At 49.2% G+C, this 24,824-nt stretch overlaps 8 protein-coding genes across 8 annotated transcripts; 6 read left to right on the top strand and 2 right to left on the bottom strand.

The window, feature by feature from the left end:
* Positions 1–117: 117 nt before the first annotated feature.
* K444DRAFT_616829 (uncharacterized protein) lies at positions 118–3,658 on the bottom strand. The gene is made up of 3 exons (XM_024880999.1): positions 2,870–3,658; positions 2,410–2,668; positions 118–2,295 (listed from the first exon to the last, which is right to left on the bottom strand). The coding sequence occupies exons 1-3, from the start codon at positions 3,527–3,529 to the stop codon at positions 518–520; spliced, it is 2,697 nt and encodes an 898-aa protein (XP_024732669.1). The 5' UTR covers positions 3,530–3,658; the 3' UTR covers positions 118–517.
* A 2,895-nt stretch (positions 3,659–6,553) lies between these two features.
* K444DRAFT_616828 (uncharacterized protein) lies at positions 6,554–13,488 on the top strand. The gene is made up of 5 exons (XM_024880998.1): positions 6,554–6,616; positions 6,672–7,324; positions 7,377–10,703; positions 10,752–10,970; positions 11,022–13,488. The coding sequence occupies exons 1-5, from the start codon at positions 6,570–6,572 to the stop codon at positions 13,364–13,366; spliced, it is 6,591 nt and encodes a 2,196-aa protein (XP_024732668.1). The 5' UTR covers positions 6,554–6,569; the 3' UTR covers positions 13,367–13,488.
* Positions 13,489–13,642: 154 nt separating this feature from the next.
* On the bottom strand, positions 13,643–14,860 carry K444DRAFT_78951 (uncharacterized protein). The gene is made up of 3 exons (XM_024888717.1): positions 14,449–14,860; positions 14,354–14,402; positions 13,643–14,267 (listed from the first exon to the last, which is right to left on the bottom strand). Exons 1-3 carry the CDS (start codon positions 14,611–14,613, stop codon positions 13,816–13,818), a joined length of 666 nt encoding a protein of 221 aa, XP_024732667.1. The 5' UTR covers positions 14,614–14,860; the 3' UTR covers positions 13,643–13,815.
* A 2,082-nt stretch (positions 14,861–16,942) lies between these two features.
* Positions 16,943–18,295, top strand: K444DRAFT_78910 (uncharacterized protein). Its single transcript, XM_024888716.1, has 2 exons — positions 16,943–17,049; positions 17,180–18,295. Exon 2 carries the CDS (start codon positions 17,284–17,286, stop codon positions 18,082–18,084), a length of 801 nt encoding a protein of 266 aa, XP_024732666.1. The 5' UTR covers positions 16,943–17,049; positions 17,180–17,283; the 3' UTR covers positions 18,085–18,295.
* A 211-nt stretch (positions 18,296–18,506) lies between these two features.
* K444DRAFT_633304 (glycosyltransferase family 4 protein) lies at positions 18,507–19,196 on the top strand (the record flags this gene model as incomplete). Its single annotated transcript, XM_024883596.1, has 3 exons — positions 18,507–18,794; positions 18,847–18,962; positions 19,154–19,196. 3 exons carry the CDS (start codon positions 18,507–18,509, stop codon positions 19,194–19,196), a joined length of 447 nt encoding a protein of 148 aa, XP_024732665.1.
* Positions 19,197–19,614: 418 nt separating this feature from the next.
* Positions 19,615–20,605, top strand: K444DRAFT_78885 (uncharacterized protein). The gene is made up of 4 exons (XM_024888715.1): positions 19,615–19,898; positions 19,951–20,011; positions 20,137–20,260; positions 20,307–20,605. Exons 1-4 carry the CDS (start codon positions 19,760–19,762, stop codon positions 20,376–20,378), a joined length of 396 nt encoding a protein of 131 aa, XP_024732664.1. The 5' UTR covers positions 19,615–19,759; the 3' UTR covers positions 20,379–20,605.
* On the top strand, positions 20,467–21,995 carry K444DRAFT_78872 (uncharacterized protein). Its single transcript, XM_024888714.1, has 3 exons — positions 20,467–20,865; positions 20,918–21,515; positions 21,681–21,995. Exons 1-3 carry the CDS (start codon positions 20,833–20,835, stop codon positions 21,839–21,841), a joined length of 792 nt encoding a protein of 263 aa, XP_024732663.1. The 5' UTR covers positions 20,467–20,832; the 3' UTR covers positions 21,842–21,995.
* A 584-nt stretch (positions 21,996–22,579) lies between these two features.
* On the top strand, positions 22,580–24,341 carry K444DRAFT_537295 (glycoside hydrolase family 47 protein; the record flags this gene model as incomplete). The annotated part of the gene is made up of 5 exons (XM_024875455.1): positions 22,580–22,800; positions 22,853–23,025; positions 23,073–23,657; positions 23,706–24,196; positions 24,249–24,341. The coding sequence occupies 5 exons, from the start codon at positions 22,580–22,582 to the stop codon at positions 24,339–24,341; spliced, it is 1,563 nt and encodes a 520-aa protein (XP_024732662.1).
* Between the last annotated feature and the right edge of the window lie 483 nt (positions 24,342–24,824).

Raw genomic sequence — 24,824 nt, 5'->3', positions numbered from 1 at the left:
CTGGGGGGCTTGTTGCGAGTTAACAGTTGATGGGAAAGGCCTGCAGGGAATTTGTCCTCGGGGATGGAAGTAGTTCGGCATCTTGGGATTCATTTATTTCTCAATTAATTTTGGATCACGAGCATCAGTTTTTGTTTTATTTCATTGATATTATGGCAAGGAACTTTTCTCATTAATACAGGCAAGAGGAGCTTTTCGTTGCCGCACAAAGCAATGAAGCATCACCCCAAGCGCTCTATCAAGAAAACACCGAGTATGAAAACATGCTAAGCATATCCTGAATCGTTCCCTGGCAGAGAGAAAGTAGCGCGGTTATGATGACCCTTATGCGCCGGTCATTTATCCTCCCAAAATCCAAATCCAAGGAAAAACTTCGTCTTGTGACGGAATGTGGGTTGAGTTGCAGAAAGCAGAGAACTCCAGGTAGAATACAACAGAGCTGTCTCCGAAGAAAAAACCACCCAGCCAAGGCAAGGTCCCGGAGATGTCTGAAAGTGAAGAAACCGGAGAGAATTGATCAACAACCCTCGCTGTTGTCCTCATCTGCCATGCTTCCATAACCCGCATCCTCCAGACCGACAATACGCTTCGTGATTGCCAAGCACCGCTCGACCATCTCTCTCTTAACTTCCTTGTCCAAACCACTTCTCTCACATCCCTTGCCGCCGATCCAGATTCTCAGTCTGCCAGCCAGTCTTTCCAACGCAAGCGTGCATTTCTCGGCAACGATGTCATGGTCATTGATCTTCTCCATAAGCTCGAAAGCTGCTGTGAAGCCGAGCAAGGTCAGATTGATAGGATGAATAGTGCTGATGATCTTCGGAGCAGCTTCGGGAATCATGGGAGGGGTGAAGCGCTCGAGATGTGCAATAGCCATTGCACAGCGAATAGACATCTTGATATCTGGAAGACTAGCCATCGAGGTGCTTGCGTTGATGAGACTTGTGGTTGCATTCTTGCTGCCAGGCTTCTCCAATGGGCCGAGAGTTTGCAGTGCTTCTGCGATGCTTGCTCCGCGCTTCTCCTTGACGAGAACAGCACGTGCGACGAGCGCGCGGATTTGGGCTCCAGAACCGATGGGTGCGGTCTTGATGGAGAGAGCGATATCGTCAATGATAGCTTGTTGGGCTGCGAGGTCTTCTTCCTTGCTTTGGACGCTCTTGGCAAGGGCTCTTTGCAGAATGAGACTGGAGTACCATGCTGCGACGGCATCGAGGGGGCTGCGAATGGCAAAGTCGTCAACAACTTCATCCATGCCCTCGCTGGAGCCATTGGAGTTCTGCGTAGTTGGAAGGTTCCATGCTAGGTTGTAAGCACGTTGACCAATGCTGTCGGCAAGAACATCATCACAGTCCTGCTCAAGAAGAGCTAAAAGATACTCAGGGAGTTCATCTTCTTGCTTGATCTTCGTGTGTGCTATCAATCGCTGGAGTTGCTTGGCTTCGTTCCACTTCCATCTTGCCATCTTGGCGGCAATTTCCTGGAACAGGAAGAATCCATTAAAGCCTGAATTGCCAATCTCCCAGAGGAGTACACGGATGTGCAAGGACTTCAGCATCAAGCGAGCTGGGGTATCTGGGAGAGTTCCTGAGGCCAGGAGAGTCAATGTGAGTCGACTCTTGCTCACCTCGACATCACCGCCAGCCAACTGAGCATCAAGGGCGATTGACCATGCCTTGACTCTAGCAGCTTCTTGTTGTGGGGTGATTCCGGTGACATAAGTATAGCCTTGAGTGCCAATGACGTTGCGCATGCTGAGCTTCATCATCTTCAAGCACAGAGCTGCAGCCTCGAGGAAGAAGTTATGGCGAGGGACCCAGACAGTCTGGATGGCCGTAAGCCATGCTTGCCGGCGAACTGATATCGAGGAGGCGAGAGAAGGTGCCGCAACAATGGAAGAGCTCTGAGTCTTGCCATCCTTTGGCTTCGGCTTCGACTCGAAAATGGACGGCAAGAATACATAGAGAAGAGAACCCAAAACCAAGAAGAACTTGAGATAACCCAAGGCGTGAGCTGCTGGAAGGTGATAGCCGAGGACGTTGATTTTCAGCGAAGAGTGAAAGGCACTGCTCAGAGTTTTGAGAAGTTGTACGGGGACGGCGAAAAGACCCCGGGTGGCTGGTGAGTCTTTTTCTTGCTCTGATTCGGTGAAGCCTTCCATGATCATGAGACCCGCAAGAGATCCCACCATCAACTTGCCGAAGTAACCACCATTGTTCCAGCCATTGGGACCAACTGGACGGCCTTGCTGATACTGCTCCTGTGGAACCGGATATGTTTGTTGATTGGTGACACCTGCTGAAGATCAGTTTCGGTTCTGCTTACGGTTTCTCAATGCTCCCATCGGGCAGGCAATGGAAGCGAACACAAATGTCAAATGTCAGTATAAATAAAAAAGAAATAGCTTACCATGAAGTCTTCGGATATCATCTGGCACTGGGATCATTCCTTGCGGATCAATACTGCTGGGGCTTGGACCAGGAGTAGCATAATCAGATGGGTATTGGAATGAGTTGGCCATCGGGGGCGCTGGGTTGAAACCCATGGAACCAGAGCGGAACAATGTTTCGAAGGCAGCAAGACGAGCCTTTTGCTCGGCATTCTGTTCTTGTAATCGCTTGTTGCGTTTTTCAAGGTGATTAATATATTCAGTAGCTTTGCTAAGAACCTGTGTAGAGTCAGAACTGATGGGGAGGGAGATCAATTGCATAGCTCGGACATAAACACATTTATTTGAATAGTAATGAATGAAAGCGATAGGATCCTCCGCTGCACTGTGTCTTGCGGGCCAAGATTGTTGAAAGATAGATAGATAGAGTTGAGAATGGGGTGATTTCGGTTCCCGGAAGAAACAAAATCCATCACTTACAGTAGCTTTATTCAACTTGTGGGCAGGCGTCAGGCCTTGCAGCTCTTCTCTATCTGTAATTGTGTCTTCGCCACGGGCACTCTTTGTCATAATTCGTAGACTTGGTACGCTGTCCCGCAACGCTGCAATCTTGTCGTTGAGATTTGTTCGGTATCGCTTCTCAATCATGTTATGGGCTGTTTTCTTGACCGGCGGATTAGAGTCATCGTCCTCCTCCTCTTCATCTGCCTCTGCGGAGGACTTGCGCTTGCGACTGCGTTCATGATTGTCAGGAGACGAGATGGAGTGGCTCTTGGTGCTCGCAGTTGAGTTCGGACTGTGGTGAGTTCGATATTGGAGGTGCTGTGGCATCGCAATATTGCGCAGCTTCTCCTGCTGGGCTGGAGTAAGAGTATTCATCGTCATAGTATATGGCGCCGTAGAGACTGGGAGAGGGTCGACTTTCGGCTCCGGAGGCTCCCAGCTCAACGGCGTTGAGTAGAGGTTGCCTTCGTAGGGCGGAGACTCCTCCCAAGAGGCCGGGAAGACAGGATCTTCCTCGAGGGCAGCCAGATTGTCGGGGTACGCCGCACCAGCGTCGTTAAACAAAGGATCGAAAGAGAAATCGTCAAAGGTGTTCGGCAGGGCAGATTGATCGAAGGTGTCGTCCTTCGAGTCCATGATGAGAGGCGTTTACTGGGAGATCAGGAATGACCTGATAAGCCTGCGACCAGAAGATTGCCCAGGGTAAAACGCTGCGTTCGGGTTCGGATTCTCATAATCGTATGACCGGACTGTCATGTACTCACTTTCTGTGGTTCATATTCGTATTGTCAGACCACAATCCAAGCGCTAGGGTCTAGAACCACTTTGCCGACTCGTGAGCCACGTACCGAGCCAATCAGCACACAGCGGAAATGCCCGCGCTTGGTTTCCCCTCCAGGATTCACATTCTCACTTCTACTCTTAGGTGCGAACATGTCATCCCTAGTTAAGGTTCAGCGACGGCACCGTAAATTACCCTCCTTCCAAGCCCACATGCATCAATCAGTCCTGAGTTCTCAAGAAATGTTTGTGAGTGGCATATATGGCAATAGCTGGGGATAACTATTGAATGATCTATTATTTCCATTTTCTAGAAACCGGGGTTGGTTTTAAAGGTCCATCCTACCAACCTTGACATATTCTATTAGCTCCATCAATCTCCTCAGAATTGGGAGAGTCCCAATCATTCTCCAGGCTTCCTTCAAGCTCACTGTACCCGCCTTTCCTGAATCTCAGATATTTAGCCGCTCCCCTCCAGTTCCTCCATTTTTCCATCCTCATACTCTTTTGGCGCTTCCTCCCACTCAAGAGTCGCTACACCTTGAAGTCCCTTCAAAAGCCATCACAGATTTCTTCGAACTAGGCTCCTCCCCCTTTTGGGCTTGCGCCAAATCTTGGCGAAGACTCAACGAGCAATTTTGCAGTATCAAATACAAATCCCCGGCTTCACTTTCCTGCTACACAACGACAACCACGAGTTAAGCGTCGGAGCGGATCAGAGACCAGCTGTGCGATACATTGTTTGCAGAGCTGTGTCTTCATGTGGAGGCATGGGCAACAAAGTATTCTACGTCAGTAGAACTACGAAACTTGTGGATACAGTTCTCGTGTGCAGTCGCTGCAACGAGTCCAGATGAGATTGGCCAGCAACCTGTGTATCAGCTACCTTTCGGAGATCTCGACTCAAATTGTTTTGAGAATTGGCTCCAGAAATTGTTGAGGTCGCAGGTCAAGATGGGAAGGTTGGAGGAAATGTCAAGCCTGGAGGAATATCGCTGTAAGACGTGCGTTTCTACATTTCCTCGCGAGATTGATTTTGAGAGGCATAAGAAGCGGTGGAAGCATCGTGAGTTCCCTCCGGACGGAGTGAAGATTGGGATGCGCCGGATTAGCAATCAGTATAGTGGAGCTGCTGAAAATGGCTTCAGATTGCTAGAAAATTATAACAATGAATCATTCAATACGTAGCTCTACTTGCTTTGATACATGCCATTCACGGGCATTTCTTGAAAAACTCAGGACTGGTTGTGAAGTTCAGATATAGGTGAGGTGTATTGATTTTGGAGGACTACTGTAGAGGGATTGGGCCCCCCAGAGTCTGAGTAGACCCTGTGATTTAATAGAATATTTTCCGGATGTCAATAAAACCCTTCATCTGCCTTTTGCGTCATGTCGTTGCTCATTTTCATCAGAAATGGAAAATGAACTTTAAACGTAATCAATCATGACGAAGAACGACTGGCTACACCGCAACTCTTCCACTGCTCATCGAGAAACTGATAACTCCAGAAATTTACACACAAAAGGAATGTACAGCTTATAACTAGAGTCTTCCCTCAGAATATATAAGGTAAGCCTACGGGAGCAGCAAGCCAAGATTCGCATCCCAAAGCACTCCCGAACTAAGGAGTCCAAACGGAACAAGAAACGACGTGGAGAAACCGGAGGTACATTTTACTCAGATTCCCAAGGCGGGCATCTCTACAACAGTCCCCACTCAGCATACACAGCAAGGTAGCGTTGTCTCGTCAAATACTTCCATTCAGATTGTCCATCTTCACTCGAAATCGGCTTGGTACCAAGACGAAGCGAGTTCATGCGGGGGATAATGGTCCAAGTGATACACAGTTGGGGAGAAAGAAATGGAAATGCTTCTGATGTCTCGCAATTTCTGTCGTGAAGCTCACAAGAAACCCAAGTGAAGTTACTCGCGGCTTCCAGTCTCGTTGCAGGTTCAAGTTGAACCGAGAAAGTCGTCTCCATTAGAATCGAGGCTATACTGACGGCTGTTAGACAACTGTTATTTGATAGTTGTGGCCTTAATATCTTGTATCAAAAATATCATCTGCGACGGAGCGAGACAGAAATTGGTGTGGTCCTGAGCCAAGGCCCAGCTTGCCGAGCCGAGACCGTCAAAACCCCGCCACAACTTTTCCTCACTCTCACAACTTCATCTCAACTTCACCACAGCATCACCACACCACAATCCCCAAAACCATATCTGTGCATATGCAACCCGGGGCAGATCGCACTCGCAGAAAACAAAATCGTGTTGTTCCCCGTGTACAAAAATAAGCTATGAATCGTCAAGGGAGGTGGTTGTTAACCAGAGGATCCAACGCGTCTGCGAAACTACACAGGTTTCAGTGTCCGTTTCCATCGCACGGGCAGGGCTGGGCACAGAGGTCGACCCCCCCTTTTCTGAGCCAATCGAAGACCTTGCTGCGACCGTAATCCTGCCATATCTACATCCCGCGCAATGCCGCCGCCTGTCACTGTCAGAGATCTCGTTCCAGTTTCTCTCGACGTCGAACGTTTTGGCGAGTGTCAACCCAATCGAGCCTATGCCACGCCCTGATCGCTGTTTGACGATGGCTATGGTGTACTGTCATCAAATCGATGTCCGAGGCAGAGAGTTCTGTCGCCCCGGTTGGAGCCATGTGCACCATGTGACCGCTGGGCTCCTCCAGGCTGGGTCTCTCATTATTCTCACGAAGTCTCTGAGACGAACAGCCTTTCTGCTTGTTGTCGTCGGCGCTCACCATGAGATTGGAAAGACAATCCTTCGCCATGATGCGTGTTCATGAACTTTGATTCCTTCCATCCTTCCCCATAGACTGGGTGTTATCATTATAATTCTTTCCTTTGTCGGGTTCAGTTCTGCGCCTGCGCCGCGATGGCCATTTCGGATGCCGTTCAGACCCTGTCTGCGGCATTTTCATTGTCAGTTGGAAATGTACTCTGTTCGACGCTTCCCTCTGCTAACGAGTCTGGGTAGTGGTATATTGCTTCAGGCGGCGTCAGGAACGTTATTCCTTTACTACAGAGGTCATGGACCGACGATTTTTCAGGACGGCCGGAGGCTGGTCCTCGTGTTTTTCTTATTATTTGCCGCCCTGTGGGCGCAAATCGATTTTGTGAACCTGCTACTACCAGTAACGTCGACGACGGCTTGCCAGGTGACACTGGTCTTTTCAACGATGCTCGACCAACTGGCGCGAGTGGTGATGGAGCAATTTTTACTGTGGTCGGTGGGACACGGAACGAAATTGACAGCGGAGCGAATGGTTCTGCAGGTTGTATTACTTCTCAGACTCATTGCAGGCGGACTGCTTGTTGGTTTTACAAGGCCGGAATTTGCTCCCGCGTGCGTGGCCAGGACATCGGTGCTACCAGTTGCGATTGTCGTTCTTGTTCTGGATGTGATCGTTATTGGTGTATTGATCATTCGAGCCTTGTCGCTGGGCATGTTCCAAGATTTGAGGGAAGGGGATTCATGTCCGAGACAGGAACAAAGCAGAGCGTTGATAATCAGTATTGCTGGCTTCACTGTGTGGACTGGAACTAGCGTTGCGATGATATTGGGGATCCCGACTATTCTCCTCACCATCCGGACAGTTTTACCGTCCAATGGCCTTCTGATTCTTGTTGGTTCGTACTCCTGCTCTTGCCCCGGTATAGAAGTTTTCCTAAATTAGCCCAGGCATCATTACAATGTTCCTCCGTCCTCTGATGCTCGCCCGAGAGGATGAAGCAATCACTCCCGAAGCGAGATCCCCCTTTGTGACTCCCATACCACCATCGCGAGAGCTCTTCCGAGATAATGTCGCCAGCAATGGATCTCCAGTTTCCGGTCATGGATACGCCAAAAGCGGAGGGCTGTTCGTTGTAAATCCTTCCTCCACGCCTCGAGACTCACCAACTGCCATGTTCCAGGGGAATTCTCGAGGCGATACAAAGGGATTTACGAAGCTTGGAGAAGAAATCACAGTGCAAACTATGAGTAGAGATGCTCCAGGAAGGCCTGAGAGACCTGACGGAAAATATGGAGCAGGATATCGCGGGTCCAGTGGGGTCTTCCCGTCCATGTTCACCGCTTCGCCGATTGGTGTTATAGGTGCTCTTGCACCACAGATCAGACCCAATATCACTGTCAAAACACAAGATTTATCGGCAGCAATCCAGCAAAAGCGATCCCTCTTCAACAGGTCTAAGCCCCCGCCAAAGGTTAGTGTGCGAGGTCTGGCCATCTCTCAGCCAGTAATGGCCAATCCAGATGGTTCTGCCATACAGCCAGTTGCACGAATGCAAACAATCGACTTGGCAACAGCCGCCATCAACGAGCGAAAGCGTCGAGAAGAGGCCGCTGCCAGATCCAGACTCGTAGCGAATAAAGCCCCGCCTCAACCTCCTGGAATGTCAGCACAAGAGGCATTGCGCCGAAGTATCAGCGTTAAGAGAAAGGAAATGCCTTCATATCATCCACTTGTGATGCCGACGATTCCTGCCTCTTCGGCATCTGGACTCTCGGTTGACGCTGCAAATGGAAGTACGACATCAGCATCTCTTTCTCCTGGGCGAGAAGAAGTCCGACGGAGATCACCTCGCAATGCAAATAGCTTCAATATCTTGATGGACGAAAAGCCTTCTCGACAACTTCCTCTCCAGAGAAAAGTGACCCTTGGACTACCATCGAACCCCAAATCCCAAAGAATCACCATGGCACAAGAAATGGGTATCCCAAGGGAGCAGACCGTGATGTTAATGAACGACATCGTCTACGACGATCCTGGAATGGTCAAAACCATCATCAGTGGGGCACCAGGGATGTATGTCTCAGCAAAGAAAAACCATAAGACGTCGGAGAAGACTTCCATTGACTCGACGGCCAGTGGACTCCACTCCGCCAATTCCGTCATTCATCGTCCTCGGCCGTACAAACGTAAAACCCAGGACCAAAGGAATTTGTTCCCAAGCGAGCCCTCTCCAGGGCATAGGAGGAGTAGATCAGGTTCATCGATTGTGGTCCGAAAGTCATTTTTGATGTCCGACCCTGGCAGCCCTACACTACTGCCGCCGCTCCCACCTCCTCCTACGAGTGCAACCAAGTTGCCTCGTCTCCTGCCCAATGACACGAAGAGCATGACGTTTGATGAGAAGATTCAACTGCTCTTCCCAGCCCCCCCTGGGCCGGTCTCTAAACACAATCGCAGGTCCTCAGTTCCGTCTCTTCCTCGAGTACCATCCGTGTTCATGTCTGAGAGCCCGCAGGCACAGAGCCCGACAGACGAAGAACTTCCAAGCCAAAGAGCTTCGAAGCGAACAACCATAGCCTCTTTTGGGATACCCGATATGTCTAATCTAAATGGATCACCAAAATTGGAACTCTCTCGCCAGGAAGAGCGCAAAACCTACCGCTTCAGCGCAAATACCTACAGAACTATTGCGGACCAAGTAGGAGAAACCTGGATCCCAGGCATCCCACCCAAGGAAATTGATATCCGCAATTCAATTCAGCAACCTGCGCCTCGGCCTTCTGCTTATGACATGCGCCAGTCTCATTTCACTGAAGCAACAACCTCAAGTGATGAGAGTTCTCAGGATGATTCTACTACTTATTGGGGATCTATCCACTCAGAGATTCCACCCGTAGATCTTTCGAAAGTAATGCAGACAGCACAAGCAACCATGGTTCAGAGATCTGGTGCTCGAGTTAACGCTAGTCAGGGCAGAACTTTGCCACCTGTTCCACAGGTCAAGCACGAGGAGGAAGAAGTGATAATGACAGTGATGCTGGAAACAGAAGAGACTTCACGATCGTTCTTGCCCGGATCTGCCCCTAACAGAGGCTCGTTTTTCCTTGATGCAGATCAAGCCTTGCCTGGTGACAAAACACCCACAGCTCAAAATCTGCCTTCATGGCATCGCCGAATTGGTGATGAGCTCCCAACATTCTCAGAGAGGAAGTCGAATTCTAGGTCTCGCAAAATGCCACTTCCTACACCTCTCCTTTTAAACAAGACCGGACGAAAAGCTAAAGTCATCGTCCGGGCAGCTGAGCCATCTCCACCCGCAGACTCGCCTGAGCGTGCAATCCAAGAGATACAGGCACAACTCAAGCGTTTAGAAGAGCCTAGTCGAGGATCAGTTGGCTCCCTTCTGAGGCATTTGCCGAATGTTACAACCAGTGTTGACGAGCAAGACCAAAACAGCCGCCTCCGGCTTCTGGAAAATCTCGAGAAAGAGATGGGGCAACAGCAGGATCAGTGGCAGCAAATGCAAACAAATCTCGATCGAGATTCCATGTCCGTCATCATGACTCCCAAAGCTGAGCCTTCAGAAGAGGATATGTCCCGACGATCGTCTCAGAGGTCTGCCCGCACCCCACCTGGAGTTATGTCCCGTCGCGCTCGTATTCGAAGCAGCATGACAGTGCGATCTAAGGGTGAAGACTCCAGCCGCACCAACTCGACCGCAAGCTCTGATAACTCGAGAGCCAGTGTTTGGCAACAACGTCTTGCAGAGGCTCATATGGCCTATGTGGAGAATGCACCAGATCTTCTTCGCAAACGAAGCTTGAACTTCCTCTCAATTTCGAAGGCCCAGCAACAGCAGCTGGGTAGTCCAACTCCTCCTGACTCTGATACCGACTTGGAATTCGAGTCCGAATCCGAAAATGGGGAGGTTTCCAATCACGTCAGCCAAGACCTTGCCTCACTTTGGCAACTTCCAGTGTCTTCACCTAAAGCAGCTGTTGGCCGCATTTGGAGCCGCCAAGAAAATCTAATTAGTCGACCAGCGTCTCCTCAACCTCCTGCCCGTGATATTAGGCCCGCACACCGCCTCCTTAAGTATCCTCTCGTGATCACCAGCTTCAATCTCTGGACAAAGCCTCATTCTTCTACTCACAGCCGTCCAGTCGTAGCCCTTTGGGGCTCAAAGCCTGTGCGCCCTAGAAGCATTTTGACTCGTCGCGCCATCCAAAGGCCGCAGCGAAAATCGAGGCGTGTGACGTTCCTTCCGGACATTGGTAAATCAGTCCCCAAATGTAGCAACTTCGAAGCTAATTCGTCGATAGTTGAAAGCCCTGTGCCTATTCCGAATAAGAGAGATACTCTTGGTATCTTCCAATTTCCTTGGGGAGAGACATCTGATCAACCCATTTATCAACCCGCGTTCAACCCAGCTCTGCTGGCTGGCCCTGCCATCAACGCGAGATTAGATGCTCGATCTCGACAACTTGAGCCCGAATCTGAATATACATCTTCCTTCTTTGACGATTATGATGACGGAGAGAGTATGTATCACCAAAGACGTGAGGTTTGAATGGAGGCTGACATGACCGCAGCGGACCCAGAGAGTGACGACGATTTCGACGAAACCACCCTGTGGGAAATTGCAAATCTTTTGAACACGAAGGATATTCCTTCCAAGAACAGCCTCCTGCCTTCTGGAAGAGCAGAAATCATCGAAGATTATGATGAATCTGAAAGTGACTCCGAGGAGAACACCAGCAGCAAGGCGACCAACAAGGCACCGCCAATGCGTCTCCCAATCCAGCCACTGTCAGTTCCCAGGGAGATTTCGCAGCTCTGGGCGAAGGATGTTACATCTGCGTTCCCAGCGGTTGAAGTTGGTTTACCAGAACCTGAGCCCAGTGCTTGGAAGGCTCTTGTTGCATCTTCAGACAATGTCTTTCGGTCTAAGCCGCGTACCTCCGATACATTGCCAATACTTGCTACCCGTGACTTGTGGACCGTTCCGGAGATAGAAGTGAATGCTGTTTCATCTTCACCTTCTATGTGGACCACCAACGAGATCCTTGAGCAGTCATCGAGCCAAGTACCGACGCCAGGAACCAATCAGCCTACTCCAATGTGGTCGCCACCAGCAGAACGAACCGAAGACCACAAGTCTGGCCTTTTCACGAACCCTACTGAAGGCTCAGTGATCCGTACAACGCAGGCAGTACCAGCCGCAATCGAGATGGTGAAAACCCCGCGTCAAGCAACCAAAGCAGTTCCTAAAATATCATCTCGGAATATGTGGACTACGGTTCAGAATTCTGAGAGTGCGACTGAATGGATTTCGAAGTCTAGCGTACCCATGAGTGGACGATCAGTTTCGAGCCCGTCACCCCTGTGGACCACACCAGTAAAGGTGGCGACTGTCACTGTGTTCGGGCTCTTCGATCTTTCCATGCCGAGATCTGATTTTCGCCTTAGCTCTTTGGCACCAGCCGCAGTCAACATGATCTGCAAGCCTCGCAAATCTCTGAGTCCCCTAAGCGGATTGACGTCTAGTGGACTCTGGAATGGTTGCAATAAGCTGCCGATCGAACAAGATTGGATCTCAGTGTCCTCAGTGCGACCTGAAAGCCCTTCAGTATATTCTACCACTTCTTCGGGTAGCTCGTCTCCGGCATCTGATTCATCCTCCGTTGCATCCAACAGCACGAAAGCTTCCTCTTTCTGGAGCTCTATTGGAAATGTAACACCCGGTTCTGTATTTACATGGTGGGAGGGCAAGAAATCTACACCAACTTCCCTGGAAGGAGAAGCTAAGCGGTCAGCAAAGATACTCCGCCAGCAGTCTTCCAAACAGCTCGCTCCCCTGCGAGAATCGGAGGTCCTGGCATCTCGAGACTTGTGGGAATCTAGAGCCCCAGTTTTGGAGACCCCTGCAAAGAAGTTCCGCAAAGCTACAACTACGAAGTCCCTTCGTCACCAGTACAGATCTAATGTTGCCTTTCGTGCAGACTGGGAAGAAGCTCTCGCTCAAGCAATACTTGCTGGAACACCCAAGAAGTCTTTGACACAACCTCTCGCAACCCTCACTGATTGGGAGTCTGCTCTTGCTGAGGCTGTTGCTCTTGGACAACTGACCAAGCGTTCCAAATTTGACCCAACTGTGATGCATCCAGTCTTCTTCATAGAGTCCCTCGTTTCAAGCTCTATCGATATTCACCCCGCCGCAATTGGTTACGTGACGAAGAGACCTGCTTACGATGCCTCCGTTCTTCACCCTGTATTTTTCACCGAATCCCTCGTCTCGAACGCGAGAGAAGTCCACCCGGCTGCACTTGGACATTTAGCCAACAAGCGGTCGCAGGCTAGGGGTATGTGGACATCAGCGCCGTCATCTCCTCCCTCCGAACGTATGCAATTGTGGTCAAAGAACGCAGGTCAAGCACGCGATTCTTCAATGCACAGTGAGGAGTTCAGCGGTCATGCAGTCCGAAAAGCTCTCACGATAAAACCGCTAAACCTGCCAGTACTGAGTTCGTCCACGTTCTGGCAGCAGCCGGCCCAAACTGCGAAGCAACAACGCGACTGGCTGACAACGGCCCATGTCAAGCGATCTTCGTCTCGCCCTGCGGCTGTTCAACGTTCGAGAACGAATACTTTGTTTGTCAAAGATACCACCAAGTCATCAGTTACTCACTGGCTCCATAAGACATCTACCGCGGGAATCGCCTTCAAGCAGTCAGCAAAGATGGAGAAGAATGACCCCGCATCGGCCGCACTTTTCATCAATCCGCACGCCGAGCCTTGGAGCAGGAAAAAGAGAGAGGACGCGTCATCGAATAGGATTGAAAGTGCCGAAATGTGGCGTCCATCAATGGGGCTGCCTGAGAGTCCGACAAACTGGCTCGTGAATAGGAGAACTTCGAGAGTTGAATTCAGATACTGAGAGTTGCTCAGACTTGAAGTATCTACTGTATAGATAATTTTGTTTGTCAATAACGAAGGAGGAAGAGGGAAGTTTGAAATGCGATGGACATTGTTGATACCCATTCACGCGAACCTTTTCTCGAGTAGCCATTTCATGAACCGTTCAGCGTGACTAACTGTAGATACTTGGCTGTGCCATTTTCGGACCCTCCATCGTAGATCGCTCCGTCAACCCATCTGACATTCCGACTTCGATGACATTGGCTAGCCCGTGGGCTAGGTTACCAGGATATTTATTTTCAAGCTTCAGGTTCTCGACCAAATCGAGATCTTGGGGCCCATGAAGTTGGGTTTCCTCTTCGGGGGATTGTTTCTCCTCGATGCGAGAGGTAATGGCGTGAGCAAAGTCTTTGTATACGAAGAGACGCTCGGTACGCACTCTTCCGAGTGGATATTGAGCTTACGTCCTCACCTGCATTGCTCATTTTGGAGGTTCTGGGAGTTCAGGAATCCAAAAGCCCGTGGTCGCAGATAGAAAAGGTATACGCTGAACCCACATACGGCAGTGAGAGCTGATGCTAACTCGGCAGCTGGGGGAATGATGCCAGTCCCGCTCCACTTAGTCGTGCCCATGATTCCTACATTTTTTAGCCAGGCTTGATTCCAGGCAATCTCTCGGTATGCGTCGAAATATGTGCTACACCAGCTATTATCTTGATCTTCGTGCGTAAAAGTGTGCGAAATGTGGGCGAAGGCATTCATGTAGGCTGGAGCTAGCCAGAAGGTGAGTAATGCATCTCTTTCCGAGCACGCAGCCGAGTAATTCGCATATCCCGTCGAATTGGACGGCCAGAGACTTTTCCCTGTTCCTATTGGCTTGGTATATTCAAGAGCAGTATCTATTTGTTCTGGATATTCGACTAATCATTGTTAGTACTCACTCTCTCAGCACAAAGATCACGCTGTAAAGCAAAGTCTCATCTCACGAATAGTAAGGAATACTTACTAGGTCCTGGAGCGCAAGTCGTTGCGCCACGCGAGGACGTAGCAGCTTGCTGCATCCCATTAACCTTGAGTCCACGAATGTTGGAGGATACAAACCTCAACATTTCCATTGCCATTGTGGCCAATCTCTATGGTCCAATTACTTTCGGAGGGAAGTTTTTGTTCACTGTAGACATAACACTGATATGATGGGGCATATCGTTGGCTGCAACTCGATAGTTTGCTATGGGATCGCTCGCGTAAATCGGGGTTTGACTGCATGAGCTATTGGCTGTTTACCTCGACGTTAGTCTTGTAAGGAGTCATACAGAACCATGTCATCGACTACATGTGGAGTCAGTATTGTAGTATTAATTGGGGCCACTTGATAGTTATATAAAGTTTGCCATTGCAAAGCCGAGAGAGCACTTTGATTGCCAATTGTGCCACCTTTGTTGTAGCTGACCTCCGATAAAACCACAATCAATCCGTAGTTCCATGTGTTGCTGTATCATTGAGAAGTGGCAAATTGGCACCAGAAACTGGAACAATGAGAATCTGATACGGGATGCCACGATCGTTTCACCCAGAGTACGCCGAGTATGACGAAGCTTTATCTCGAGCTATGACAAGTGCGTGCTGCTGATGGTTGCGCCTGTGACGGCTCCAGCTCGGACTTCTAGATGAATGGGGTTGGTGGTGTTGGCATGGAAGGCGAGATTTCCTTCCGTCGAGTGCTCAAGAGGGACTGGATCTGCAGGCACGTGTAGAAATTGATGATTGAGTGCTGCGTCTTTGGAGAAGCTTCGTTTATGGTTGCAATGAATGCCGCCACCGCAGGCCGGTACTTGGCACAAGGCCAGCGCAAAAACGCAATATCGCAGCTGTGTGGTGAACATGGTCGGAAACAGACACACAGCAGCCTGACGGCGCTGTCGAATGGTGCTGTCCGGTACCACGAAACGCAAGTTAACTATATAAAATCAAGAGGACAGCTCGTTGGCATGGGGAAGATGGTGAACATATTTCGCTGTCCACCTGGCCAACCGATTCGAGAAAAACGCGTGTACAACAGCTCAAACAGGTCTGTCCTCCAGACGAACGCCGCATCCGCCACGTATACAGAGAGCGTGAAGGGTACTTGATCGATCCGGGCATTTTGGATTATCGGTTTTAGCCCGAAAATTCCACCCGGGGCAGTTATATTCCACTATCATACAGACTTCCTTGCGGGGAAGCGGCTTCAACTGTAGTTGCGATGAGTGACCTCATTGGTGCGGGAATCAACGGGTGGGCCCCTTCAACGACCGAAATAGTTCCTGGGGGGTGGGAGTTCGCAGTAGGGTACCGGTGGTGACTTGGTGGCTCGGAGACATGTGACTTGAATAGCCGCCACGGTCGTTCATCGTGGGAATCAGCCAGGGGGCATTGGGAGCCGCCCTTGCCGTCGTTCGGTCATGATAGAGTGCCGTAGCTGCCGCAGGACATCGGAACTCAAGGAACAATATTGTTATTTCAACATCTGCAGTTGGCTGATATGGGTGAATGCAAGGAAGTTGGAGAGCAGATGATGGTGTCGAGGGAGGGTGTGCGTCAGTCAGGGGTGCTCTGGGCGGCACAGGCGGTCGACCCATGCAAATGCAATGCAGCCTGCAAAATCTCCGCTTGCCCCTGTTCGCTTGCCCTGAACACACGTGTCCGCGGCGCATCTCGCCGCTCTGGGCCTAGCGCCTACTTAAAATTGACCTCGAGTGCACACTTAACCCCAAACGCCAGGCTCCCAAACATCCAAATAGTAGACGAGCCTCGACGTTCAATCTATCTGGCCAACGAAATAGAGCCCTGCCAGCTGCCACAAGCATGGCTCGCCGCCCACCAGCTCATCTAGACGTCATCACCTGCAACATTCTGGGCAAGTTGCAACACCATGGCGCTGGCTTCGCGACTCTCTGAATCGAGTCGACCTGAGGGTTGAAGCAGACACCCGGTCGTGGTCATAGAATGTGTGCTTTGCTCTAAGGGTACCGAAACTATCAAAAGGTACCGATATGGAGGCAAATAATATTTTTCATCATGGATTCATCACTCAGTCAGGCTATTGCCGAGACTTTGGATACCCGGGCCGATGGTATAGGATCTTGTTCCACGGATCCTGTCTATATTGCAATGCGCATATATATCCAGGATCAGCGCCGAAGGCATTTGTTCCGCCTGGCCGGATGTATATTTCAAAAAATCAGGGCATGTACCTTCGTACCCTCATCTACCGAATGCGGACATTTTTCTTTCCTCCGGCCATAGGATGCTTGAGGTTTTCATATCCCAACAGTTTCCCCAGTAGCCTTGCCTTCCACCATGGGGAGCGAAGAGTTGGCCATTGTATGATACTTGTTTTATAGCGCTAATATGTTGACATGCTTTCACTGTTTGCCGTTACTCAGATGCCCTACTCTCACTCATGTATCCTTTGCCCACTGATCGAGGTTTCCCAACATCTTGTTGCGCCCTGTAATGGCTGAGATCCTTGGTGTGCAGGCTGCTGGTTGGCATCAATTACACCAATACTGGTGGCAGTTTGTGAGCGATTCCTGGATGTGTTGGAGGATGTGATCACTGATTTTCCGGCAGATACTGGTTGGGTTTATCCTCGTTTCTGTGGGCCTCGGATCAACGTTCTTATTGTACCTAACATGTTCAAGTCTACTGGATAGATGGCCTGTAAGTTCATTCTGAAGGAGGAGAGGCACTATTGCGTTAGCGAATGCCACTTCTCATGCATTGCGTTGATTGCCATGGATGGATCAATTAGAGAGATTTTGACTAACTTGCTGCGGGCATGCAAATCAAGGCTCAAGGCCATGTCACCATCTGCTGTCAGAGCCTATGTCGAGTACAGCATAGATAACTTCTCTCCGTATTGAAGCGAAAAGCAGACAAAGAAGCCTGAGAGCTATGGGGTGTACCTTGGCGAGTTCAAAAAATCCTCCTACGAGCCATCAGATGCAAATGCTGTCAGAATGGGAATTCCTCATCTTTGATCCGCCGCAACCGGGTATGGTGGACGCGATGTCCTCTGGATTTTATCCTGTCTCATCGCAGTCTCTGGCCCGGCCCGACATCGAGTATGTGGTGGGTCATGCTGAGCTACCTCACATAGTCTCCCTGGTCGAGTGGGTTGCAAGACACATCGAACACTCCGCGAAGATGACTGGTCATCATTGCTGCTTTACCGGCCTCGTCTTCAGCAATTGGAACAACTGTCTTCCGTCCTCGGCGCTGGAAACTTTCATTCGCTTCCTTAGTTCGCTCGGGCTCTCTGTCTATCTTAAAGTTTGTGCTCCGCATTTGCTTCGCAATGTCAGTTTGGCTGAGCTAGACGACGTGACGGGTCTGGTGATCTATAATGGAACCATTATGCAGAATGGGGAAGAGCGAGATGCATTCCAGATGCCAGCTATGAGACCGACCATAAAGGTATTTGTCTCCCAAGCCTGCTTGCGCAGCTTTGTGGTCCTTCTTTGGGAGACCCTCGATAATGATATCGAACCTCTAAACGCGGTCATAAAGAGAAGTTATCAATGGTCGAAGTTCTATAGTGCGTTGCCATGGATTGGATCAGCATCAGCACTTAGGTCTGCCCAATTATCGAGTTGTCAAGATGAACCATTGGGTGCTTTCGATTGGCTGAAAGAACTTAAAGTCATGAAGATGCACGAAAAGTGGCGGACCAACCAGTATATAAGTGTCTTTTAATTGGGGCTTTTCAGATTGAGCTACGACCATAATTTCCCCGCAATAATTTACACGACACTCAACGGCGAAGCCATCGGCACGCCGCCAATCATCCGGTGGGATCATTTGGGTGTACTCAAGAAGCCCACTAAATTCAGCTTCCACCACGATGACCCGCTTATTACCTTATATCGTTGAAGTCGCATGCTTTAACAAGATGACTAGGACTAGGCACTCATCATAACCCTGTCTCAACATCCCGCGCTCGATCACGACTTTGGAACGCTTGAAAGAATACCCCTGGGTTTGACGGTGTCATTGTACGATGGCTAGATGAGCGGTTACTGAGAAAGGGGCGTCTTCTACGTCCATATTGGAGGAGGCGTGACTGTGGAAATCTTGCTAGGGCAGAAGCATTTTTCAACGAAATCGCTGATGGAGTTATGGCTGCTGTGGACCTTGATAATTCAATATCGGGATGGGCACCGTTGGCAATCAAGATCGCAGATCTTCATAGCTTTGGACGAGGCGGGAATGCGAATAGCTGCACAAGATCGAAGGACCCCGATTTCGACAGTGATGGTTTGCAGGTACTTGCCGTGGATTCAGGCACTTGGCCAAATGAAGGCGGTGGAATATCAGCTTGTCGGGACATGATCAACAATCTTCGCTCGGTGAACTGGCAGGTTATCGCGGAATCTGCCAATGATTTTGGTCTTCCCAAGCATCAGGTGAGAATGGTATGCAGGTGGTACAGTACAATTTCACGCTAACAATTCGCAGTCTGAAATGAACGTTCGCAGTCTGAAAACCATTCTACTATGGGGATTAGACTTCCTCACTCCATCGTATGGCCTTTTCAAGGACCGATTGGACACCGAAGTTGAACATGTTCCCAGGTATTCGACCAAGCAAGATGTCAAAAGGAACTTTCTGCCCATCCTTACATTTCTTGTGAGAGGGGCAAGAACGACTCATTTCACAAAATCGGATATTCAACAGACTGCATGCGCTCTCGTGAATCTCAATGCGTACTTCTCTGAGTCTATTTTTTTTATGAAAATTGATTTTTTATTATTTTTACTAATAGTATGTCTCTCAACTATAGGAATATTAAGAACTTTGGTTTATAAATAATATTAATAATATCTTTTACTTCAGAATATAAAGATTCAATTAAAGAAGATATTATTTAGCCAAAAATGGAAAAGTATAAAATTATATTAATAATTGAGAAACTAATATTAAAGTTGAACTTTGGATTGGGCGGAAAGTGGGTTTGGGTGGTTGGCGGGTGAACCCTTCTATTCCACCGGTATCTGGGACTTTGACCGAAGTTTTTTTCTTATGTCCTTCATGTTTTCCGAATTGGAGTCGGTGATCTTGAAGATATCGGAGCCGAGTGGTGGTCAGAGGTCAGCACGGACAATCAATTACCCCTGCCATGGCTTTTCGTCGTGAAGCGAGTCCATTCCGAACCCTGGAAGACGAATGAATTGCCAAACTGAGCCTAACTTTAATGGAAGAGGGAATCTCACCCCTGACGATTCGCGGACTGTGCGGCTGAGGACAAATCGTGAACTTGATAAAGAGCTTGAACAACACGAAGGGCAAGAATGGCACTTCAAGCTTGAAAGCGGTTCAAACCCTTGTTTGTGCAGTGCGAGTTCAGGAGAGAGGTTCGGGTTACTCATTCATGCTTATTCCAAAGTACTATTTAGAATCATCATCTCATCTCACGAGAAGTCGAGAAGGCGGGGAGGCGAGGAGGTTACCTCTTCGAGCATTCCTTTCGGGTTTCATCTGGAGTTTCTGCAGTCTGACATTCCCGCTACGTACCTTACCTTATGCAAAGCCACTGTCCATTTGAAGTTTACATTACAGCAGCATGGTGTTCTGAGGCAAGCCGAGCAAAGGCTGCCAATGCTGTAGGATTCAGAGAATCAAGGTACTGTCTTATCCTCCATGAGATATTCTGACTCAATGCTCATTCTCGATGTCTTGCAGTGTGATCAGCTCATCCCCGCATGCTCACAATGTCTGAGGGCTTCGAAGGCTTACCTATTTTACCAGGACCAATCGTCCCTCCGCTTTCGGGATGAAAGCCAGAAGGTCGTCCGCAAAGCAAAAGTCCCCAGAAGCACACCTGAACATCGGATATCTTCATCCGGTTAAAAAGTGTCGACCAGCAGCTCTGGTTCGTCTCCTCCCAGTTCTCCGACTTCTTCGGTAACACCTCCTAGCGGAAGCCCCCAGGCCCTTATGGCTCCAAGAGCCGGCTTTGTCATTCGTTCACTCTCCCCTCAAGGCCTTGACGAGGCGTTGTATTCTTCTTCGACAATTATGTGACTATCAACTCGAACTATCCATTAGGCAAGATTGATTTGCCTAAAATTCCCGTCCTGCAGTTGTTGTTTGCCAATCAAGCTTTTAACAATGCTGTGTGTCCTCGGTAGGATACGCTGGCTTCTCAAATGTAACAAAGAACCCCGAGACATGGTCATCGCGCGGGGGAAATATGCGACAAGCTTACGAAATATTACACTGACCTTGAAGGACACTTCGAAGGCCGACCTTGACACTGCCTTTAAATCGGTCAAGCGTCTTGCCGCCTTTGAAGTAAATTCTGAAGTCAATCTCCTACAATGGTGCTAATTGTAGGTAGATGGTGAATGGAATAGGAGGCAGTGGATCCTGGGGCGTTCATCATAATGGCGGAGCAGCTATCCTAAACTGATAGTTGCCCAACAACCCTGACGACGGCCACCGATGCGAATGCAACTTCAATTTGTCTTCTCTATTGTAAGTTGTTGGTTGTCCTGGGTCTGTGTTGTACTCCCTAACTGCTGAGCAGTATATCAAATGTCTGATAAAGGGGGAGGCATGTCCTCCTAACAATGTGTGGTCACCGCAAATCAAAAAAGCGATGACTGCCGATGATACCCATGCAACCGACCTCGCGTACATCGTTTCTCGATTCACAAACTTTCATGCCTCTATCCGGAGCAAACTTCAGACCGATTCAGATATCATACTTCGCGAAGCACTACTTCTCGATGCCGAATTGGAGGAATGGGACATGCAGCTTCCCCAGTCATGGCGATACAGGCTCAAACAGCACGCGGAGGAAACAGCAGTCATGTTCAAGGGCGTGTCGCATCGGTACCGCGATTTCTGGACAGCAAGAATATACAATCATTATCGGTGGTGTCGAATCCTGGTCAACAAATTGCTGCTGATCCAACTCGGACCATTTTCCAGCGAAGATGCTGCTCAACGTTCAAAGTCACTCGACCTCATCTCCAGGCAGGCAGCGGATATATGCAGTAGCGTTTCCATCCAATTCCACAAACCCACACTCCTCCAAGAAGCAAAGCAAAATGGGGTGCCAGCACTGTCGAGATGTTTTCTGCCCCTTTTCCCTCTCGCAGTTGCAGGTAGTGCGATAGGAGGTAAGCCTTATTTTCATAATACTTTGTTGATTTCTTCTATGAGATCTGGGAGCACGGGAGCTGTTTCGACAGCCGGCATATGCATTCATGGCTTGGGAACCTGGCTCTTCAGCTCCGTGGCCCTCATTAAAACTTCAGTAAAACTCCACACTAATTCGGTGGCAGTTTCGGACGAGCTTCATGACTGGGTGATCTCGATGCTCGAGATTATCGGCCACGGAAAAGGCGTTGCTCAGGCTTTATATCTGATTCCGGGAACAAAGCCGCAGCGTGAGAAATGGCAATTATTCGGCGATGGCCCATCGGACTGTTACTTGTTGTCGTGATTTGAGATGTGATCGCGAGAAGTGATTTTGATGGTGTTTAACTTGAAATGGGGGAGGCACCAACTAATCATATACCCCGAACACATAAACTTCCGGGACTTCATTTTGAACTCGCATCAATCCTCACGAGGGCCAACATCCGCCGCTATCGAATTTTAATGCGACGCAAGAAAGAGTTTAACTAGTACAACGTTACTTGGATTTCCCTTGGTAATGCCCTCGCCTAAGCTCATTGCGGAAGCTCATTAACGATCCCCCGGTTTGGTGATCAACGACCCCAGAATTCCGCCAGGAATATTGTGCATCCATGCCGCGCACGGTTTCTCTAATTGCGGCAAATTGCAGAAGTTGCGATTCCTTAGCGGTTGTGGAGTTTCCTCAATTTGAGTTTCTGTCAGGAAAAGGAGCCACTCTCATGACCAGATGGCTCCAGGATTGTTCATGGGACAGCGAATTTATGGAGAGATCTTCGGTACTTATTCACCGGTCCGAAAGCATGAAGGCAGAAGGATTGAAGATGCTCAAGTGAGCAGTAAGGCAGGGCGCATTGCGATCCTTCTAGGAAGGAGGGGTAACCCTACTAAGCTGGGTTTGTACGGTATATAATCGAGTTGCCTTGATTCTCTCGCAGTTCTGTTCTACAGCGAGTTGTTCTTGTACAAAATCTGTCCTCATAGGACGAGCACTCAGCGAATTGGTCAGGGAATAATTGAGAGGTTGCAACTACCCCAATTGACTATGCATTACTCGAGATTAGCTGTGCCGTTGGTTGCTGTGCTTGCCTTGCCCGCCTTGGCTCTTCCTCACAGCAATCCCCCGGGAGCTGACAATCATACCTTGAACCGAGACAGAGCAGATGCCGTGAAGGCAGCATTTGTGCATGCTTGGGATGGCTATAAACAATATGCTTTCCCACACGATGAGTTGCACCCTGTCTCTAATGGCTTCAGCGACTCCAGGTGCGTACTTACTTCATTCAAAATTCAGGATGTTTAGGCTGATGATTTACAGAAATGGCTGGGGAGCGAGTGCTGTGGATGCTTTCAGCACCGCTTGTGTAATGCAACTTCCAGATATCGTCAATACAATCTTGGATTACATTCCCACTATTGACTTCGATCACACAGCTAATGGAGTCTCTCTTTTCGAGACCACCATTCGCTACATGGGTGGAATGCTTTCCGGTAAGGATGAAAATCATGTAATAGGGGGCCAAGGCTCATTCAAACAGGTTATGACTTCCTGAAAGGGCCTCTGTCAAATTTAGCAAAAAACGCTACAGCAGTGGACGATCTCCTCAAGCAAGCAACGCGCCTTGCTAACAACCTCGCCTATGCTTTCGACACACCTAGTGGGGTCCCAAGTAATAACCTGATCTTCCCATCCGGTACCGATAGCTCCACCAACAACGGCATTGCTACAATCGGTACACTTGTTTTAGAATGGACGCACTTGTCTGATCTCACTGGAAATCAGACATACGCGGAACTGTCCCAAAAGGGAGAATCGTATCTCCTGGCTCCTCAACCAGCCTCATCTGAGCCGTGGCCAGGACTCATAGGCACAAAGGTGAATCTGACAACGGGTCAATTCGAGGACGCTGTTGGCGGCTGGGTTGGCGGTGATGACAGCTTCTACGAGTACCTCATCAAGATGTACGTCTACGACTCGACTCGATTCTCCATTTACAAGGACCGCTGGATGCTGGCCGCCGACTCGTCAATTGCACACCTGGCTAGCCATCCCTCGACGCGACCTGATATTGCCTTTCTTGCGATTTATGATGGGCAGGAGCGGATCTTCTATTCCCAGCATCGTAAGGCAACTCCCTCTTAATATTATCACGTACTAACGACCCGAAAAGTGGCCTGCTTCGACGGTGGGTCCTTCATCCTGGGCGGTCTGGTCCTCAAAGAGCAAAAATATGTCGACTTTGGCATTGCTCTCGTTAACGGCTGCCACGACACCTACGCCAGTACAGCGACTGGCATTGGTCCAGAAGTCTTCCAATGGGTCGAAAATTCAACTGCTGCCAACGACACAAAAAACCCGCCCCCACCTGCTGACCAGCAAGCGTTCTACAAGAAATCAGGCTTCTATATCACAGCCAGTGACTACGTGCTCCGTCCTGAGTACCTCGAGAGCGTTTACTACGCTTACAGAGCAACTGGAGATCAGATGTATAGAGATTGGGCGTGGGATGCGTTTGTGGCTATCAACACGACCTGTGCTGTAGGAAGCGGATATGCGGAGTTGAAGGATGTTAATGTGCCCGGTGGTGGTGGATACAGTGATTTCATGGATAGTTTCTTCTTTGCTGAAGTGTTGAAGTATGCGTATCTTATTCATGCTCCGGTAAGTTTCCTTCGTCTCTTCGTAAAAAGGGAAGACAGCTGACCCGATGCAGGATAATTCTTGGCAAGTTGAAAATAATGGTGTTAACCAGTGGGTGTTTAATACTGAGGCTCATCCCTTCAAGGTGCATGGGCCGCCAATCTAGAGAGACTGCGAAATTGGTGCAGGTAGAGGAGGATGAGAATCGTTTAGGAGGGATTTCGAGATACAAATGTAAAGAGAATTTAGACGCATCCACATTTGTTTTATCATAGCAAAATAACCATCTTTCACTTAAAGAAGTGCTCAACGAGACACTCCAGGTCACGTGACAGGAATGTAGAAGCCACTACTCTCACTTCGCTGATGTTGTGAAGGATCGAAATGGCCAGAATTGATCAAGTCGATCTCAAGTCAATGTTTAACAAGACAAGGTGCAACGAGGTTGAGAAATGCATAATTTTGCTCTACCTTCAATTTTGATGCTGAGGCTGAGGCTGCTGGGTGGCGTTCGTCCCTTGCAATGTTATCAGGAGATAGCAAGGCTCTTCCCACGACATCTTTTTTACAACTGAACGAAGTCAGTTTATCCGACGCATGATGTCGACCAAATTATCAAAACTGAGTACAAATTTCAGATCTTCGAGGC

Source organism: Hyaloscypha bicolor, assembly GCF_002865645.1.
Source record: "Hyaloscypha bicolor E unplaced genomic scaffold K444scaffold_124, whole genome shotgun sequence".
Lineage (NCBI taxonomy): Eukaryota > Fungi > Ascomycota > Leotiomycetes > Helotiales > Hyaloscyphaceae > Hyaloscypha > Hyaloscypha bicolor.
Note: the sequence above shows the minus strand (reverse complement) of the source record. Positions and strands in the feature narration are given on the sequence as shown.